This window comes from Glycine max, chromosome 7 (genome assembly GCF_000004515.6).
Source record: "Glycine max cultivar Williams 82 chromosome 7, Glycine_max_v4.0, whole genome shotgun sequence".
Lineage (NCBI taxonomy): Eukaryota > Viridiplantae > Streptophyta > Magnoliopsida > Fabales > Fabaceae > Glycine > Glycine max.
The window spans coordinates 526,658-545,857 of record NC_038243.2 but is presented as its reverse complement, the minus strand read 5'-3'; the positions used below and the strand labels follow the sequence as shown (position 1 = coordinate 545,857).

General features: G+C 31.8%; 2 protein-coding genes and 1 pseudogene across 4 annotated transcripts; 1 reads left to right on the top strand and 2 right to left on the bottom strand.

Moving 5' to 3' along the window:
- The first annotated feature begins 246 nt into the window (after positions 1-246).
- On the top strand, positions 247-3,490 carry LOC100776780 (glycylpeptide N-tetradecanoyltransferase 1). Of its 2 annotated transcripts, none has more exons than XM_003529667.5 (2): positions 247-392; positions 1,865-3,490. In XM_003529667.5, the coding sequence occupies exon 2, from the start codon at positions 1,889-1,891 to the stop codon at positions 3,191-3,193; it is 1,305 nt and encodes a 434-aa protein (XP_003529715.1). In that variant the 5' UTR covers positions 247-392; positions 1,865-1,888; the 3' UTR covers positions 3,194-3,490. The 2 variants fall into 2 exon arrangements, with proteins under 2 accessions (XP_003529715.1, XP_014633100.1); XM_014777614.3 differs by lacking the exon at positions 247-392 and adding an exon at positions 455-487.
- Positions 3,491-5,055: 1,565 nt separating this feature from the next.
- Positions 5,056-9,145, bottom strand: LOC780537 (telomere repeat-binding factor 4). 2 transcript variants are annotated; one of them, XM_003529658.5, is made up of 6 exons: positions 8,873-9,145; positions 8,587-8,801; positions 7,318-7,402; positions 6,678-6,764; positions 5,281-5,569; positions 5,056-5,178 (listed from the first exon to the last, which is right to left on the bottom strand). In XM_003529658.5, exons 1-6 carry the CDS (start codon positions 9,020-9,022, stop codon positions 5,147-5,149), a joined length of 858 nt encoding a protein of 285 aa, XP_003529706.1. In that variant the 5' UTR covers positions 9,023-9,145; the 3' UTR covers positions 5,056-5,146. The 2 variants fall into 2 exon arrangements, with proteins under 2 accessions (XP_003529706.1, XP_006583000.1); XM_006582937.4 differs by lacking the exon at positions 6,678-6,764 and having other exon boundaries at positions 8,873-9,097.
- Positions 9,146-11,565: 2,420 nt separating this feature from the next.
- Positions 11,566-14,335, bottom strand: LOC100782482 (linoleate 9S-lipoxygenase-like; annotated as a pseudogene).
- Between the last annotated feature and the right edge of the window lie 4,865 nt (positions 14,336-19,200).

The window sequence follows — 19,200 nt, the reverse complement described above, 5'->3', positions numbered from 1 at the left end:
ACAAGATTTTCGAAAGCAAGGATATTGATCCATGATTAGCTTGCATATTTGGAAGCTGGGTTCCCTGAGGAACTCACATCCTTACTAGGGTAGCAAGATCATATGTTATAATTGTATTTCTACTAATATTCATTCTGATGAATTGAAATGAAATAAATTTATTTTCTGTCAAAAAAAAGTGGCATCCTATTTGTTACTACCCAAAGGTTTTAAACATTCTTATTTCATTAGTTTGGACATGTTGACAATGGGCCGGGCCGGTTGGACAGGTATGGCAATGGCCCAACGTACAGAAGCCCTTTGTGAATTGTGAGAGAGAACATCGGATCGCCCGCAGTTTCACTGATTCCATCTTCTTCTTCTTCTTCACTCTCTCGCTCTCAGAGTCTCAGGTAAGTAAAATCACTCTTAAGCATCAAACCCTATTTCTTTCAATTTCAAAACTCATTCAAAGTTCCTTATATACCAGATGCGCATAATTATTACGGTTGGATCTGTGGCTTCTCTCGTTTTCACTCCCTTTCACTTCTTGAAACTTGCTTAGATATCAGATGCACGTAGATAACGAAACTTCATTGTTTGGCTATGTTTCCTTAACATGCTTTTTTGTTTCTTGCCCCCAAAGGAGTGGTTACCAGGTTGCCTTATAGAATAATTGTGTTGGAGATCCCATTTTGACTAATGATATAGCTAAAATAAGTAAGGGAAAGTGACAACTCTCATCCTATAAGTTAACTTTTAGGGTAGGGTTGGTTGAATTAAGCACAAACCCAAATTCTAAGAATTACAAATGGAATGAACTTGTTTCGAAATTCAACAGATTAAATATGGTTTAGTTAGGTTAATTTTGGCTAGGTGTTTTGCCCCCTGAGGAAATATAGATGAATATCACTTCTAAAATTTTTGCAGCCACCCAGTGGCTAAGGAAAAAATTTCTTTTTTCTATCAAATTTATTTCCATCTTGTATTTCAGACTACCCTTCTAAAAAACATTTCAGATGGTTGACAGCAATCTTTCCTCTAGATCACCTGAACAAACTCGAAATCCCAAACCCAGTTTTCTTTGGATTAAGGGATCTTGTTTTCTAGTGCTGAATGTTGGAAATATTAATTCTGTTTGATAACATGATTAGTGGAGATTTTACTCTCTTTTTTTTGCATTCTGTTATCATACACTTAGTTCTATTTGTGGTCTGTACTAGATTTCACTTGCTGAATTTCAAGTTGACTATGTTATCCTCTGAATACCAAAGGCCAAAGCTAATTCTGTACTGGTTTCACTGAAGTAGCCGTTCTCCTACTAGAATAGGTCAATGTAAGCATTGCTTCAAAGAACCGTGTATAGAGGCTGTGCAAAGTAAATTAATAACAGCCCATGCTGTTTAATATTTGCAGAAGTAATTAACTGGTTATATGGAAATCAATACCTATAATTATCAATTAGTCCAACTCTTATTCCATCCAATATGCATTTCATAGTTTGGTAGCTTGTTTAACCTAAAAATACAGTTTCAAAATGTATCTTGCATTTTAAAGAACACTGTAGCAATAACCATAGTTTCTATAAGAATTGAGTTGTATGTTTAGTCCTTTTGAAATAAGAATGTGACATAGCCTGTAGATATTTGTATTTCTTTTCGTTGAGATAGCCTGCAAAAATCTTGGCTTATAATTGTATCATAAAGATCAAGTTTGGTTTCATATAATATACACTATTGGTTTCTTCTCATTGATGTGAATAGAAGTAGACATAGGTGGCCGCAAGGCGTTGATCTAGTTATGGCTGAACTTGTGTGGATTAAGAGAAAAATTTTTGCTTTCTTCCACCAATTGTTTACTGAAAAATCTTTATTTTTCATTTCAGACTACTTTTCTGAAAGCATTTCAAATGGTTGATAGCAATCCTTCCTCTGGATCACCTGAAGAAACACAAAATCCCAACCCAGATGGGAATGCACCTGTTGAAAGTGATCTTGCATTGGAGAATCTAGCCCAAAAAGTTCAAGAATCTCTCTCTCTGGAAAAAAGACACAAATTCTGGGAAACCCAACCTGTTGGGCAGTTCAAGGATATAGGGGACTCCAGTTTGCCAGAAGGCCCGATTGAACTTCCAATCCCCTTATCTGAGGTCAAACAAGAACCATACAACCTTCCTGACCACTATGAATGGGTTACTTGTGACATCAACTCTGAGGAGACGTGTGATGAGGTATACAACCTTCTTGCTCATAATTATGTTGAGGATGATGAGAACATGTTTCGATTTAACTACTCAAAGGAATTTCTGCGCTGGGCTCTGCAACCTCCTGGTTATTTCAAGAGTTGGCATATTGGTGTCCGTGTTAAAAGTTCCAAAAAGATGGTTGCCTTTATAACAGGTGTTCCTGCTAGAATCCGAGTTCATGATGAGGTTGTTCATATGGCAGAGATCAATTTTCTGTGTGTCCATAAAAAGCTTCGAACAAAGAGGCTTGCTCCTGTCATGATCAAAGAGGTCACCAGGAGGGTGCATCTGGAAAATATGTGGCAGGCAGCCTACACTGCCGGAGTAGTTCTTCCTACACCTATAGCAACTTGTCAATACTGGCACAGATCTTTGAATCCCAAGAAGCTAATTGATGTTGGTTTTTCTCGGCTTGGTGCACGAATGACAATGAGTCGAACCATCAAGCTTTACAAGCTACCAGAATCAACAATCACCCCAGGGTTTAGGAAGATGGAAATTCATGATGTTCCTGCAGTTACAAGGCTAATTAGGAATTATTTGAGTCATTTTGTTGTTGCACCTGATTTTGATGAAAATGATGTCGAGCATTGGCTTCTTCCAAGGGATGGCGTTATTGATAGCTATCTGGTTGCAAGTCCTGAGACTCATGAGGTCACTGACTTTTGTAGTTTTTACACACTTCCTTCTTCTATCCTTGGCCACCAAAATTATAAAATTTTGAAAGCAGCATATTCATTTTATAATGTTTCCACAGTCACTCCTTTGCTTCAGCTGATGAATGATGCTCTCATTGTCGCAAAACACAAGGATTATGATGTTTTCAATGCATTGGATGTCATGCAGAATGAGACCTTCTTGAGGGAACTGAAGTTTGGACCAGGTGATGGGAAACTTCATTATTATCTTTACAACTACCGAATAAGGCATGCATTGAAGCCATCAGAGCTTGGGCTTGTGCTTCTGTAGTCTAAATTTTGGAAATTTGTCTTGCTATATTGGGATTCATTATGGTTTTGCTATAGACATTGTATGGTTGCAAATTATGTGGTGATCCCCGGTTAGACCTTAAATTTTGTTTTACCTTTCGAACAAACAAGTTTTACATAGTCCTCGCTGGCAATTCTGGAATGTCAGTAATGCCCCAAACTGGTATAACTTACAGATTGGTAATTCCTGTTTACAAATTTTGGATGATGTCCTTTTAAGTTTGAATGTTTGTCTTCTAACATTCTTTTTCTGCAAAGTATATGATTGTGTTCCCTTTTTTTTGTGTGCTGACAATGATGATGCCTTTTAAGTATGAATGTATGTAATGGTGTATATTGGTTTATCTTTGAGCTTGTGACCTATATGATTGCCAACAACGTCGTAGCATTAAGTTTGAATGTATGTATTGGTGTATCTTTGAGCTTGTGACCTATATGATTGCCAACAACGTCGTAGTATTTCCCTCTTATGTTTTAGTAATTTTTTTTTTGTTTGATCCATTAAGTTTTAATAGTCTTGTTTTAATCTTTTTATATTTTTGAAGAATTTTGTTTTTTTTAGCAGAATGTAAGTATATTAACAGAAAAGTATGATGTGTTTGTTAATACTAATTAAGTTTAAGTTTTTAAATGGTTCTATTTTGGTCATTTAAGCTTACAAAAAGTTTTATATCAGTACTGCCAATTTTATATACACATACTCAATGTCTACTATTGGTATAAGATGATTTACCAAAACTATCACATTACTTCAAAATACTTCAATTTACTTAAGATAACTTCAAATTTAGGTACAATCACCATAACACAGAATATCAAGAAACTTAATAAACTTAATACTAGACCAATACATTCATAATCCAGGCTAAGCCACCAATTTGGATAATTAATTGTCAAATTACACCAATACACTTGACACCACAACCTATTTTTGATTTCTAATACAGTGTTGATCTACTGTTTCAAATACATGATTATTACGAGGCAGAGAAGAAGAATTGACTCTGCAACACTCTTTAATATGTAGTAGGAGATCGTTAAAGATGTTTGTCATGGAATTTGTTGTCATGATGGGGATAATTAGTACTCTAATGTTTAAGTTGTTGAATTTACCAATGGTTGTTACCAGAAGTAAACATTGAATGTGTAAATGGAAATGAAGACAAACAATTCGAGGCAGAGGAAGACCCAAAAAGACTATAAGAGAGGTTATCAAGTGACCATTGAAATTAATGATTTGGATAGAAGTATGGTACTTGATAGAACATTATGGCGGAAATTGATCCATGTAGCCGACCCCACCTAGTGGGATAAGGCGTTGTTGTTGTTGTTTAAATGGAAATGAACTGAATTGAAATTATTTTAAAATCTTAAAAGATCAAAACAACATTATCAAACATTTCACATTTTTCTGTTAACATATTTAACAATTCGGCTAAAAAAAGTGCAAAACGAAACCGTTCACAAACGTAATGGACCAAAGCAGAAGAACACTACCAAAAATAACATTGAGCCTTACCTCAATGGCTCAAACTGTTAGATAAAAAACACATTGATGATTTATATTTCATCTTTAATATCGCCCTCAGTTACGTTAAGATTTCACTTTTAATTAAAAGAATTGGATAGGAAGGATCGAGTTCTAGACTAGAGTCAAGACTCAAGACACATGAATGATCTATATTACATCGCCAAAAAACACAAATGAGTTTCTATTGCTTACACTTTGGATCCGAAATCCGGAAAGATTTGGTGGACCGATGATATTACTATAAACATGACTTTCCATGCACTTTTAAGGAATAAAAATGTTAAAGGAATCTGATAAAATACAAAAAAATATGTAAAAATAGTATTTCATTGGATCAACAAAATTTTACATTTAGAAACCAACATCAGAACGAATCTATTTATAGACCTTACTTCGACCATCTTAAGCCAAGAGGATAATTTCACCACGGGAACCTGCATGAATAGACCCACAAGATCAATGGTAGTTAAAAATAATCAATAAAAGATTGAAAAATTCACAAATAAGAGGCAGGAAGGATCGTTTATCTATAGTACATTGTTCATATATATCTTTTGCTAGCTGTAACATTGAATCACTATGTTCAACCAGCAATGATATTTTTTCTGCCTCCTTTACTGCTTCTGCAGCCAGATATGATTTACTTTCAGCATCAGCAACTCTGTAGGCTGCAGTATCCGCAGCTTCCTTTAATGTGTCATTAGTCATAAAGAGAGAAGCTGGAGATTGCCGTTGTGGTTGTGGAGGCCGGACATCCTTTGCTTTTGGTGAAGGTGACTTTGTCCCCGAGGAGGCTTCCTTTTTCACCTTGTAACCATTTGGTACCTGTAGGTGGTAAAGAGAAGAGAAATCCTAGAATGAAAACAACCTTCAACATCATTCAACTTAAATGTTAAATTTCAGCTTGTGTGCCATGTCCCCCGATAGAAAGGTGGGCCTTGGAAGTAGAGGAACAGAAAGAGTACTAAAAATGGAAGCCCAGATACATAGTAAAACAAAGTGATGTGTGTAAAAAAACATAAATGTGCAACATATATAGACATTCACATTACTAATTGCTCGTTAATACAAAAACATTTCAATAGTCAATAAATGATTATTACAATTTACAAAAGTGTGTGCATATGTGTTTGTGTGTGTGCATGTGCACAATATCAATATGTGTAAATTTAAAAAAAAAAAAACATAAATGCACAATATTTGTTAATGTGTATGGAGAAAAATACTAATGGTTCGGTAATACATAAACACATCAATAGTCTATAAATGACAACCACAATTTGCCAAAAAAAAACAAAAAGTTGTAATCATCTTTACCCCACCCATATTAGAACGTATTTTTTCTACTATGAACATGTCACAAAATATATAATTTCCTTTTGAGGAACTCCAATTGGATTCTTGAATACAGATATGTAGTAAAGAGCGACAATACATTTACAAGTTTGAATAAGGATAATTTATGAACTAACAAAAGGTCAGAAGGGAATAGCAACTTAGAAATAAGAAAATAAAATTGATGCCTACTAGTTGAAATCGGGAGAGGAGGGTGCTTACTCTTGAAGAAGAAAAAAGAACAACAATGATTCAATAACTAATTACACATGCATTAAAGCCATGTTAACCAAGTAGCGTGCTTCAATGATAAAACTTAGCATGATGTCTACAAGTTGAAATAATAAAAATGAATAAATAAATATAATATACAAAATAGAAAGCCCAATGCATGAGATTCCCACCTGATTGGGTTTAAGAGTGGTGAGGTTAGATATACATAGTTTTACTCTCACAAGCAGAGAGATTGTTTCCAGGATTTAAAACAGTAAGTAACCTTTAGGTCATAAGACAACAACTTCACCATTGTCCCAAGGCTCACCCTCAACTATAATATACAATACATCTGTAAAATCACCATATAGAAGGACTAAATTACCTTTTCAAGTTTCCCTTGACTAACAAGCCTCCTCAACCGTGTACTTAATGCCCTTTTAAAATTTTGGTTTACCTGATGATTTTTTTGCTGCAGTATTACACATAGTGGTTGTTATAGTTCTAAAATTCTAAAATAAAAATGACAATACTAAATATAAAGAACAATATGAACAATAGACAATCCAAATCAAGTTAATCTTCCAACTCCCCTCACCCCCATAAAAAAAGGTGCAGGGCTTCCACATACTACTTTTACAAGATCATAATGGAACCATTATCATAAAAAACACTAAGAGGGTCTTGGAGTTGAAGAATTGATCTTAAATACCCAAATGTAAAGTGGAGATGGCAAATGGATAAGTTACAAAGTTACAAAAATGTCTGTTGTTACCAGCCGGAACTATTTATCTTTAGAGAGAAAAAATTGTTTATTACTCTCAAATAAGACAGCTCTGGTAAATCAGAAAACCTAATGAACAGCTGAAACTCAATCCCAGATCTATAAAGCTTAATAATGATCACAGAATTATATATGGAAAGTGAACTGCATTTCCATTCTTGGTGTTGATACGTAAAATCCTTATAATATATCACTGAAAAATATTATGGAAACATAAAGGTAATAAAGATCTTCATCTCACCTCCATGAATTTAATAATGGCATTCATGTCGGATCCATTACTATCTTTCAGTGCTGATAGAGCTTCAAAAATCAATGCATTATACCTGATAAAAGATTGAAAGTACAACAGCCCCTCATAATATGATCTTAATTAATGGAACAAATAGCTTGTCATGTTATCAAATTTATAACAAAAAAAACTAATGGTAGTCAAATAGAAATGCTGAAGTGTAAACAATAACTAAATGAATAGTTCTACAACATCACATTTTACTGTATCAAAAAATAAAGTTGATAAGTGGATAACAAATCTCTGCACATACATTTATAATAATTGGTAATTTATTCTATTCAAATTTCAACTTCAGCAGTCATCTGAAATTTGATGTTTTTCACTGCAGTCAGTGGAATGCCAGAGTTTGGAGTTAGGACCTCTCTCCTTTGACTTGTTATTAGATGAGAATGTTTTATAGCATCTCTTTGCTCAGCATGTGGATTCGTCCAAGGCTTTTATTTGGTAGACATGTCGGGTAGAGAGATTAAGTTTTTTTGTCATTAATATCATTATACAGTTTTATGTTTTACATTTGGTTTAATCAACATATCCTTTTTGTCCCTTTGTAACTTCTTCAATTCTTCCCTTCAGATAGAAGTTCTACAGTGGTCCAAAAGAAAAGGAAATCCAAAAACTCTAAATCAGTTATCAATATTTATCATGCACAGATACGGCACAATTCGTGACATAACCAATACTGATTCGATTTGTAAAGCTTTTTGTGTAGGGGGCTCAAAACGGCCGCCATATATACAGACCAAAAAAATTTTTGTAGTTGTCCCGAAGAGAAGGAAGTACAAAAATCCTAAATCGGTTATCATCGTTTATGATGCACAAATACACCACAATTCACGACGTAACCAATACTGACTTGATTGGTAAAGTTTTTTGTACAGGGTGTCGGGAGATTGAAAACGAGCGGCATACATAGGGACAAAAGATTTTTCGTTAAACCTTAAAAAAATATGGAATTTTCATATCTGATGCCAAAACCGCACGCAACATAGTCCTCATCATCATCATCATAGACAGGGCAAAAAGGATTCAACAAGTAAACTGTCTATCAACCTATAAGCCAAAGCAAAGCAGCCTAAGAATCAAAATTTCATTTTTGGAGGGTTAATGAATGTGAAGAACAGTGAAATTCTGTAAATTGGTAATACAACAACAAATTTCTGTTAATTGGAGTGAATGTACAAAGGGCACAATACATATACAGTATTACTGGCATACCTTGGAGGGTTTTTGGCATCTTGGTCATTCTGAGAAGCGTCAGGGGCAACAGCAGCATCAGACGATGCGCTTTGAGGAGCAGGAGAAGCGTTCTGAGGAGTGGCGGTGGTGGCGGTAGTAGCAGGAGGAGCAGAGAAGGCTTTAGGCTTGGGAACCCTAGATTTTTCTTTGGAGCCTTGAGCACCGTTGCTGACGCTCAAATTGCGCCATTTATCCTGAAGACGGGGGGGGATTTGTAAGAACCCTAACCCTAATGTAATGAGAAAGAGGGGGGGAAAGGTGTTACCTTGAGGTCGATGTTGGAACGGGAAGTGAGAAAAGGGGCGAATTGGGGATCCTTGAGAATGTTCTTCCACTTTCCGGGGCCGTGCTTTTCAACGCCGGCTATGAGAGCGTCTTCTTCGTCCTGCGTCCACTTCTGCTTCTGATTCCCCATTCACATTCAATTCTCTAACTCTGTTTCTTTCTTCGCTTTCAGTTTCAGATATTCTTCATCACTCAGTTACTAACTCCCTTGTATATATACGTTTTATTAAATTGAATTTTATTGCATTGCCATTTCCCAACACTTGTCGTGTGATTTTTTTTTTTTTAAGTTCATTTGTCATGTGATTTTGTTTTAGTATGTTCATTAAAATATATTGCTTTCATTTATCTAACATTTATAAAAAAAATAAGAGTAAAGTCGAAAATTAATATATAATTCGAACCACTTTAGATTGAATCGAATTTTATTTACATTTTAAATCAAACCCATACGGTGATTAATTAAAAAAATATATCCCATGATTTTTCTCTTTAAAATTAATCTTACCACATCCACAAATTTCCCGGTTTTCTACATTTTAGGTTTTCACTTACACAATAATAATATAATACAAGAAAAAAGATAATATACATAATGTAAAAAATTTATATTATCATTCAATTGTAACCTACCATGATGATAAATTTTAACTTTTATAATAATTATTTTAAAAATTATATTAATAATGAATTATGATTAAACGATAGTGTAAAAATATTTTATATTGTCATGATGATTAAATTCTTATATTTCAAATTAATAATAAAATAAAAATAATAATATTTCATTAAAAATAATTATTACACACATTTGCCAACAAAAATAAATAAATTATTACACATATATGAAAATTGTGAAATATATTTAATAAATCACTCTATGTGTAAGTGACTTCAACTAACTTATAAGTCAATTTAACTAACATAAGCTAATTTATAAGCTGTAACCTTGATTATTTTAGTGAAACTAGTTTATAAGCTAGTCAAAATAACTTATAAGAGTATCTATAATGTGATTGCTTAAATGGATTATTTATTTTAAATTTGTGAGTCTTACAATGTCATATAAATTTAAAAATTTTACACAAAAATTTACTTCAATGTTAAAGTTACTAAAATGAGTATTTAACTTGTTAGAATTTTACAAAGTTACTTCAAATTTTGTAATTAAAAAATGGTTATTCAATTGGTAAGAATGATTAAGCAACAATTGCTTATACAAGCAATTCACTTAAACAATATAGTGTTAAGTCATTCGTTGCAATGGTAAAAATATTGTTAGTTAGTGTTACTTAATTTTAAACAAGTTATGAAACACCTATGTTAGAGATGCTCTAAACTATTAAAATAACTTACCAAACACACTCTTAATGCAAAAATTGTAAATAAGTAAAAAGGAAATAAAAACTTAAGAATTTAATTATAATTATTAATAGTATATATTGTGATTCAATCATATATTGTCATATATGATAAAATAGTTATTACCTCTACTTCTACGTATAAGAAATAAATACTTAATTAATCAAAATCAATACAAATTGTTAAATTAAATTATTTTAATTAATATTAATATTATTATAAATTTAAATTTTATTCTAAAACTACATATAAAATTAATTGACTTGAGTGATGGTTAAATATATTAACATTACTCGTAATTTAAGAAATATTTTTTCAACTAATAAGTATAAGTTATATTGTTAATAGATTAATAAATACATCCATTTTCATAAAAAATGTAATATTTCATTAATATAGATTACAATAAATTAAGAGTATTAAAGGAAATTAGTACTTAATATATTTTAAAAGTGTTAATATGTTTCTTATAAAAGGGCTTAAAAAAATATTACAATTTATTTCTTATAGGATTGAAGATACTACTTTTTATAATATTAATGTAAAATTCATAATGCTTTAAATAATTTATAATTAGTTGATTGTAAAATTTTGAACATGGCCAAAGATTAAACTCAAAACCTAAAAGTATAAAAATATGTTTTAAATTATAGAATATTTTCATTGAGGAAAATAAATTGTGCTTAATAACTATGCATAATAAGAAAAAAATTGTTTATAATGATGTCTTATTAAAGTGATATTTTTGTCTTGTATTTATTAATTTGCAAAAATAGATTATACAATATCGTATAAGGAAAAAAATATGAAAATTATTGATACTTTTATGAATTTTCTAAGTTCTAGTTGACATATGGTAAAGTTTATAACGATAAATTAACAAAATCTAATAGAGTTAATAAATAATTGAACTTCTTAAACATGACAGTTTGGTTCAGATTTGGATTAATTTAGATTCACAAATCTCACAAGTACCCTCACACTTAATAAAAATCTCAAAACAATTTCAGTTGATAAATGATTATCTTTCCAAAGTTAATTAAAATTATGTGCAAACAATTTTTTTCAATATATTATCTCATTTTGGATCATCGTGAATCATTACATTGATTGTATTTTGTTTTTCGCATAATTAATATGCATTATTGTCTTTGTTAAAAAAAAATATATATATCATTGTCAATTCAAATTCAACTCATCTATAATCTAATTAATAAAATTCAAACCACGATCATAATCCCTAAGAGTCTAAGACTATGTTTGTTTTGATTGAAGCATGAAAAAGGAAAATTGTGTTATGTCACTGACAAGTGTACCAAATATTGTTTTTGCAAGGGACTTATTCAATCTTTGGCAATTTACACACTTTTTGCTTACTAGGCAATGAGTTAAATACAAAACTTGGAAATAAAACTAATAAAAAAGGTGTTTGATTCTCATAGGTCTAAGTTACGAAAAAAAGTTGTGAGAAAATAAATATTGATACTCTTCCCTGTAATTGTCTTCAAATACACCTTCTGAGGGTTCTTAGCAAGCTCATCATACTCAGGGGATCCTTTCTAAGGCATGAATCGCCTGCTAAGAGTTGGGCGGTTAAGGATGTAACCTCCATATGGATACTGTCCAAAATTAACAGCTGCATGGAGGGCTGAAGCAGTCCATATGAGGATTGTGCAAGAATCAATCAACTCTTGGCGAGTTTTCATCTTTCCCCGCCATGGCTCATTTTTCTTGTCACCATGACCAACCTCTACAAGCTCTTTCCAAAAGGCTTGGAGTTCAGCATCTTGTGCAACAGCAGCATCTGACTTGTAGTAGAAAGACACATATTCTTGGACCCAGGATTTGATAGCAGCCCATATCTCTAGTCCATCAGCAGCATAAGGATAGTCCTTTATCAGAAGGCGAAGCCCATGCGGGGAAGCTGGATCCTCAACTGCCACTCCTCTGGATAAAATGCAAGGAAGATTATATTAACATAAAAATAAAGGCAAAATGTGTTTTAGATTCCTCAATTTAACATTGATCTTAGTCCTTGTATTTTAAAAACCATGGTTTTGGTTCTTGTATTTTATGAAATGTGATGGATTTGGTCCCTCCTCGGGTCAAAATGAAGCATAGAGAGTTATGGATTAAATCCATCATATTTTAGAAATATGAGGAATAAAATCAGCATCTTTAAAAAGTAGGGACTGCAACCAATTTTGACCATACTTGAAACACATTTTATGCTAAAAATAATTATTTTTAGGAGCATTTTGTTAACTTGTATAGTAAGGATTACCTCTTAACATGCTAAAAATATTTTAGTCCTTGCGACCCATTTGGATGTTGCAGCGAATTTTTCGAAGTAATGTTTCTGCATAAGATAAAAAGAATGTGGATTTACCTGTTCTACAGTGAGTCCACCTAAGTTTGGCTCCAAGTGTTGTTTGGTTATTGTACTGGTATTATCACCGTAGAGCTGGCTATCTAGCTTGCTCTTTGGTGGGAACTCCAGCAATAAATTTAATTTGCAACGAGGCAAGGTTATCAACTGCAAATTTAACAAGTGATAAAATATTTAGTTTTTGGTACTTGCTTAACAGCAAAATAGTAAATTTACCTGAAGTCTTTTAATAATGTGTGGATTCACACCAGCAGTCATCTCTCTTGCGAATTCTTCATCAGTCATCCATGCAGACTGCTCCACTGCTCCAAATAAGAACATTCCAAAAGATCTACTAATCAGCCTATTTTGTTATTTGAAATTAAATATTAGTATGTTTCAAATATACCTTGAATCACTTTAGGCGTTGGGAACTTAAGGGCCTGTTCACCATCAGTTCTGAAGAGTTCTTTGAACAATGGTATAGGGCTAAGCTGGCTAAGTGTATTAGTAGGCAACTTAATTCCACCATCATCGAGTCCGCGCACGTCATAGAAGCTATTAAACTCAGGCTGATTGAATTGCAGGCTAAGTGCAGATTGTAATTGAGGTATGACATTTTGAGATGCAGACTTGAGTATATATACAAGAAAGTCTGATGACTTCAGGTGACCAAATGATTCATCTCTTGGAAGGTAAACAAAAGTCACTGCGACTCTCACTTTTAGGATCTGGTAAGATTATAAGAGTAACATTAAAAGTTAATAGTAATAATTTTTTAATCATAGCAAGGAAAATGTTTAGATCAGCAAAAGACATTTTCAACTACAAAATAGAAACCGAATTTCCAATAAACAATTTATTACATGTTAATCACATTTTAAAATTTCATTCGTTCTATAAAATACCATAAAGTAAACATCACAGCAAAAGAACTAAAAAAATGTTTAAGTATTAGAACAGAAGCCTTACCTTTCCTGGATTTTTTTCTACCAGTTCTTCCCCTTCGAGGGTAAGGCAAGGTGGTGGATCCTCCAAGAACTGGACGAGCCAATCTGGCATTGGAGTCAGGATCACCTAAATCATTGTAGACATCATAGTCATAGATCCTTTCATGTTCTTTGCGCTCTCCTGTTCCATCTCCTCTTAAAGTCTTCAGTTCTTCTTCTCTATACTTCACTAGTGGACCCGGTTTTTCACTTGGAAGATATGTCTACATTTATTTATACATATTTAACAAATTTTCTCATTGATTTAAATTCAACAAACTAACTACTTTACTAGGTAAACGGTTTATTACCTTGTTTGCAAAGAAAATGCGGCCACTTTTGTATTTTTTGGAATTGTAAACCCATGAGTTGCAAAGGAAGTGGATGGATCCATGGTTAGGAATGTCTTCAAGAGTCAAACTGACAAGGAAGAATTCAACTTGCTTAAAGTTCTCAATGTAAAATGCTCCAGGAATTCCCATGTCACTGTCCCATTCAAAATGAACATTGAATGCAGATTGGCCTGCTCCCAAGGTTGGAAGGGAGGTAACAAGACCTTCCAAAAATGTTTGCTTTCCAACTTTCCCTTTTCCAATTCCTACAGAAAATAAGATAAAGAAAATTTGCACTCATCAATTCTTTAGTAATCAACACAAGTAAGGTGACTTTTCCTCTTATATTTTCTTTAAATAAACCTAATAAAAATACGTTCTCCTTTATTTTTCTTTTACCATAAAATTTCTTATCTTACTACTGAATCCAGCACATTGTAAAAAGAAGAAAGAGAAAAAGTACACCAAATGAGAAATCTGATAAGAAAAAAATACCATATTTTTTAAAAGGTTGTTGCTTGGGACGCCCAGCGTTTTTTGTTGGGATACTCAGCAACCCGGGTGAAAGGGCGAAAATGCCCTTCACCCTTTCATATAAAAGCCAAATAGTGACTTGTCCATACGAGTCACTATTCAACTTCTTTTTTTTTTGTGCTCTTCCTCCTTCCTCCGTTTCGTGCCTCCGTGATTGTGCCATTCGTGGTTCCGTCGTTGCTGCCGCCGTGACTGTGTTGTGTTGTTGTTGCTTCTTCCTTCTTCTTCTCCTTCGAGGTAAGTTATCCTTCTTCTTTTGTTGTTGTTATTTTTTTGTGGTTGTTACTGCTTGTTCTCCTTATTGATTGTGTTTTTCTTGGTGTTCATTGAGTTTGTCTTCTCCTTCATTGGCATTTTATGCGTGTGTTCACTGCGTTTTTTTTGGTGTTCTGCGAAAATCATATACAGATTGCCAATTCGTATATGATTTTTTTAAAAAAAATTGTGGTTTTTGTTAGTTAAAAGCCATACAGATTGTTGTATGGCTTGTTTTTTTAAAAAAAAAACATTATGTCATATGGATTGGCAATCTATATGGCTTTTTCTTAAAAAAAAAATTCCGTCACACGGATTGCCAATCTTTATAGCTTTTTTTTTAAAAAAAAATTGTCATCAATCCGTATGCCTTTTTTTTTAAAAAAAAAAATTCGTCATATGGATTGACAATCCATATAGTTTTTTTTAAAAAAAAAAAATTGTCATACGGATTCCATATGACTTTTTTTTATAAAAAAAAAATCATGTCTATGAATCATACGGATTGTTAATCTGTAAGAGTTTTTTTTTAAAAAAATCATTTTTTTAGAAAATAAATAGGAATAACGAAAAATATTTATATTCATTTTAGTTTGTTTATTATTGATTTTATGAATGATTTATTTATTTATTCAGTTTATCTAAGAAATGTTAGTAGGATTAGATTACAATTTAGATTATATTATATTAGATTTTTAAAACAAACATTAGATTTCAGAAAGAAAAATTAGATTAAAAACAAGAAAATGTTAGTAGAACAAAAATACTAAAATATTATTTTGTCAAATATATTTCAGAATGTCACACTCTCGTGCGTCGTCATCACGTTGGACCAACCTCAACAAGGAACTGGAACAACTTCTGGCGAATGTGCCTAGTAAGAATTAACATATAGTTACTTGAATGTTAATTTTGTTTTGTGTTTGAATGCTTGTTAATTGCTTGATTATGTCAGAATTAACCATTGAAGAGCATAGAGAGTGGAGGGAAATGGAAAACATGATGCAGAATGTCGCGGCTCCACCAGAGGCTTTTTCCAGACCATTCACGCCAAGGACTAGGTCATGTTCATTTTGATTTAATTAACATTTGATTTTTCTGTCATTTTGTATAACTAACCAACCTTATTTTGTGATATGACATTTAGATTTTCGATGAAATTGGTAAGGTATATGCTGTCAAGTGGAATGACGTATTGGATGGTGTATGACAGTTGGTTGACAGAGACGGAAATTATCATAACGTTGTATACAATAAAAATTTGGACCAACCAGCCATTGTAGCAGGGTGGATAGTACTACGAAATTTTTACCAGCTGACCGGAGATCATCTAGTATCCTTGCATCATTATGGGAACAATGCATTTTTTTTCTTACCATATTCAAGACCAGTTGCCTGCCCAGATCATTCCCAAGATGACACTCTTTATACCATCAAATGTTAGGTTTTGTCACCTTAAAGGTTTATCTCGCTGAGTATAAAGTTATCTGTAGCAGTTTGGTAAGCAACTTCCTAATCTAGTTGTCAACATTTCTTTATTTTTCAAGTTTTAAGTTTCATAACATAAATTGTTGACATAACATTTTTTTATTTGTCAGGACGTTTCAAGTAGCATGTATTATTTTCTTATAGACAAAGGCTGAACACATTTGTACTTGGAGGACGTTGCAGAAAGTCGGCTCGTGTTCAATCATTTTAGGAAGATACTTAAAATTAGAATCGGATGGAAACATTTTTGCAAGACCTTGTCGTTAACTGCTGACATGGAAATAGTTTTTGAATTCATTGATCCCAATGTTAACTGTGTGCTTTATTGGTCGTATTTATGAGCAATTTAGGATTTTAATTACTTTAAACATTTTAATTATTATGAGCATTTTAATTATATATTAGTTGTTTTATAATAATTGTTTTATCATGTGTTGATTCTAAATTTGTTGCAACAATGTTCTTATATATAATAGTTGTTTTGTCGTGTACAATATTATCCCATTGTTTTTGAAAACATTTGGTCATGTTTTTGAAATAAATTATTTTTAATTAATGACTAAATGAATTTTTTTTATCATTGTTAAATTTAACCAATTACTAAATTAATCATTAAAATATTTTTTAAATTGTTTTCTTTTATCATTGCAAAATTTTGTAATCTATATGACCATAACTGAATTAAAATTTTCTAATTGATTTGTTTTAAGCAATAACTGAATTAAATTTTTTTAATTGATTTGCTTTAAGCAATAACTGAATTAAATTTGTTTAATTGATTTAATTTATCATTGTAAAATTTAAAAGAAAAAAATTAAAAATGATTTGGCTGTACAGATTGTCAATTCGTATGGTTCATACAGATTGTCAATCCGTATGACCATACAGATTGTCAATCCGTACGCACGTCAAATTCTTTTTTGCACTCATTTCCTTTTCCGACGACGAAAATCGACCAAAATTCATTATATACTCCTTACAAACGCATATACACCACCAGAGATCAAATACGTTTACAAACCACCCTTAACGGAAGCAGCTTACACTAAGTCACAAAAATTTTACGTAAAAAAATGACGTTGCAGAAATAAAAAATTGAACCTGTTATTTACAACCGAAAATACCATAAGGATATTTTCAGCATTTTCAGAAATTTCTAGGTGCTCCAACAAAAATGATGGGTGCCCCAAGCAACTACCTTTCTAAAAGTAAGCTTAATGTTATATGAACAAGGCTCGTTAAGAATTGAGAGATCCAAAGATCTCTCTCACAATATATTGGGCCGGATTACAATCTTATTGGACAAGATGGACAACAATCTTCGAATCTCTGGCCCAACTATTTCTTTAATCTAACATTTACTACTATATACATAATACACGTGTCATGACGTGTGTGTGCCAAAAGCTCTTGTGATACAATATAAATATCGATTAGAAGCGGTCAACAAAACTACAAAAGGAATTATACCTCATGCGTATTGGTTAGATTTTTTAACCTCATATTTTATTATAGAACACAAATCTTCAAAAGTTAAACATCCTGTACGATTTTGTAATAAACAAAACTGTATATGATCGTGGTGTTTTTTTCCCATAAATTACCTATTCAGATTTGCAGGTGATATATTTTTTAACTTCATGTTCTTACAACCATGAATTTGAATATATGATCACATGAAGAGGATCATTCATTGGGCTGCAGATAAAATATATTTTTTTAACTAGCTGTGTCTTTTAGGGTGTGGATTTTATATAGTTTATCGATGGATAAGATCAAAATTTCGAACGCGTAGTCTAGTAAATTTCGAGCGTATTCATGACAATATAAAATTAAGAAAACCTCACTAATGAGCTCACTTTGAATTATTATTTAGTCTACTGCATTTTTTAAATACATTTTTTCCAGCATAAGATTAGCGTGGGAGAATTATTAATTAATGACCCCGTCATGGTTTGGAAATAAGATTTTTTTCTGTTGGTCAAATGAGCACAGCCACAATATTAATTGTCTGCTTAACATAGAGTTTCCATTTGATTAATAGGCTTGCATGAATGCTTTCTCAAATAAGGATTTAGTTTATTAAAGTGAAGAGCGTATTTTGGAAAAATATATATATAATTGTTGATTTTAAAACTAAAAACTATAATTTATTTAATTATTTATCACTTATTTCTTTCTATTTTTTTACTTTATAAAAAAATATTTCTCATTTTTTTAAACAGTTTAAGATAACATTAAGAATTATCTTTTGAATTATTATTTTCTTAATTATTAAATATTTTTCATATTTATCATAAAAACAGGAGAAAAATAATAGTAAATATCACGCTAATTAAAAAGTTAAAAGTAGTTTTATCATAAACTATAGCAGTGATTACATTTCTTAATCTATATATTATATTCTATAGTAGACAAATAAAAAAAATAAAGAAATGATAATTTTAAGACTTCTCCTTTATGAAGGACTTTCCGGGTAGGCTTTCTAGCAGACCTCGGTTCTAAAAATTCGCCCGTAATTCTACATGGCTCCTATTCCTATAGCAATAATATTTTTAGGTTACCACATTTGTTCATGTAATCGAATTAAAGAAGGAGTGATTTTCATAGTCACTGTATCCGCTGTTAAAATTTAGCTTTCCTGTCAGATTTTTCATGAGATGTAATGAAATTACATATTTTTCTTTTTCTAAAAATATATACAAATTTCTTTTGAGATTTAAAAAATTATACATATTTTTCTTCTATTTTTTAAATATATCTAGATTTAATGTTATTATTGTTTTTATAGAATTGATTAACGTGATTTTGTGTGTTAGATCATTGATGGCTTGGTTGGGATAAATTCATCTGATTTCTAAAACCTATAATTATTTATTTAACTTATGTGTTTGCTGGAATTTGATTGATTCAATGATTTCATTACTTGTGATGATGTTCATTTAACTTATAAGTTTACTAATATGATAATTTGATGTGG

Bases quoted from the DNA above. Each gene is read 5' to 3' on its own strand.
- LOC780537 (XM_003529658.5), bottom strand. From the start codon at position 9,022: ATGGGGAATCAGAAGCAGAAGTGGACGCAGGACGAAGAAGACGCTCTC. The intron at 6,765-7,317 runs GTGAGATGAAGA...GTAATACTGCAG, and splicing joins CCATTATTAAATTCATGGAG to CAAAAAAATCATCAGGTAAA. The intron at 5,179-5,280 runs GTACTATAGATA...CTATTCATGCAG, and splicing joins AAAAGATATATATGAACAAT to GTTCCCGTGGTGAAATTATC.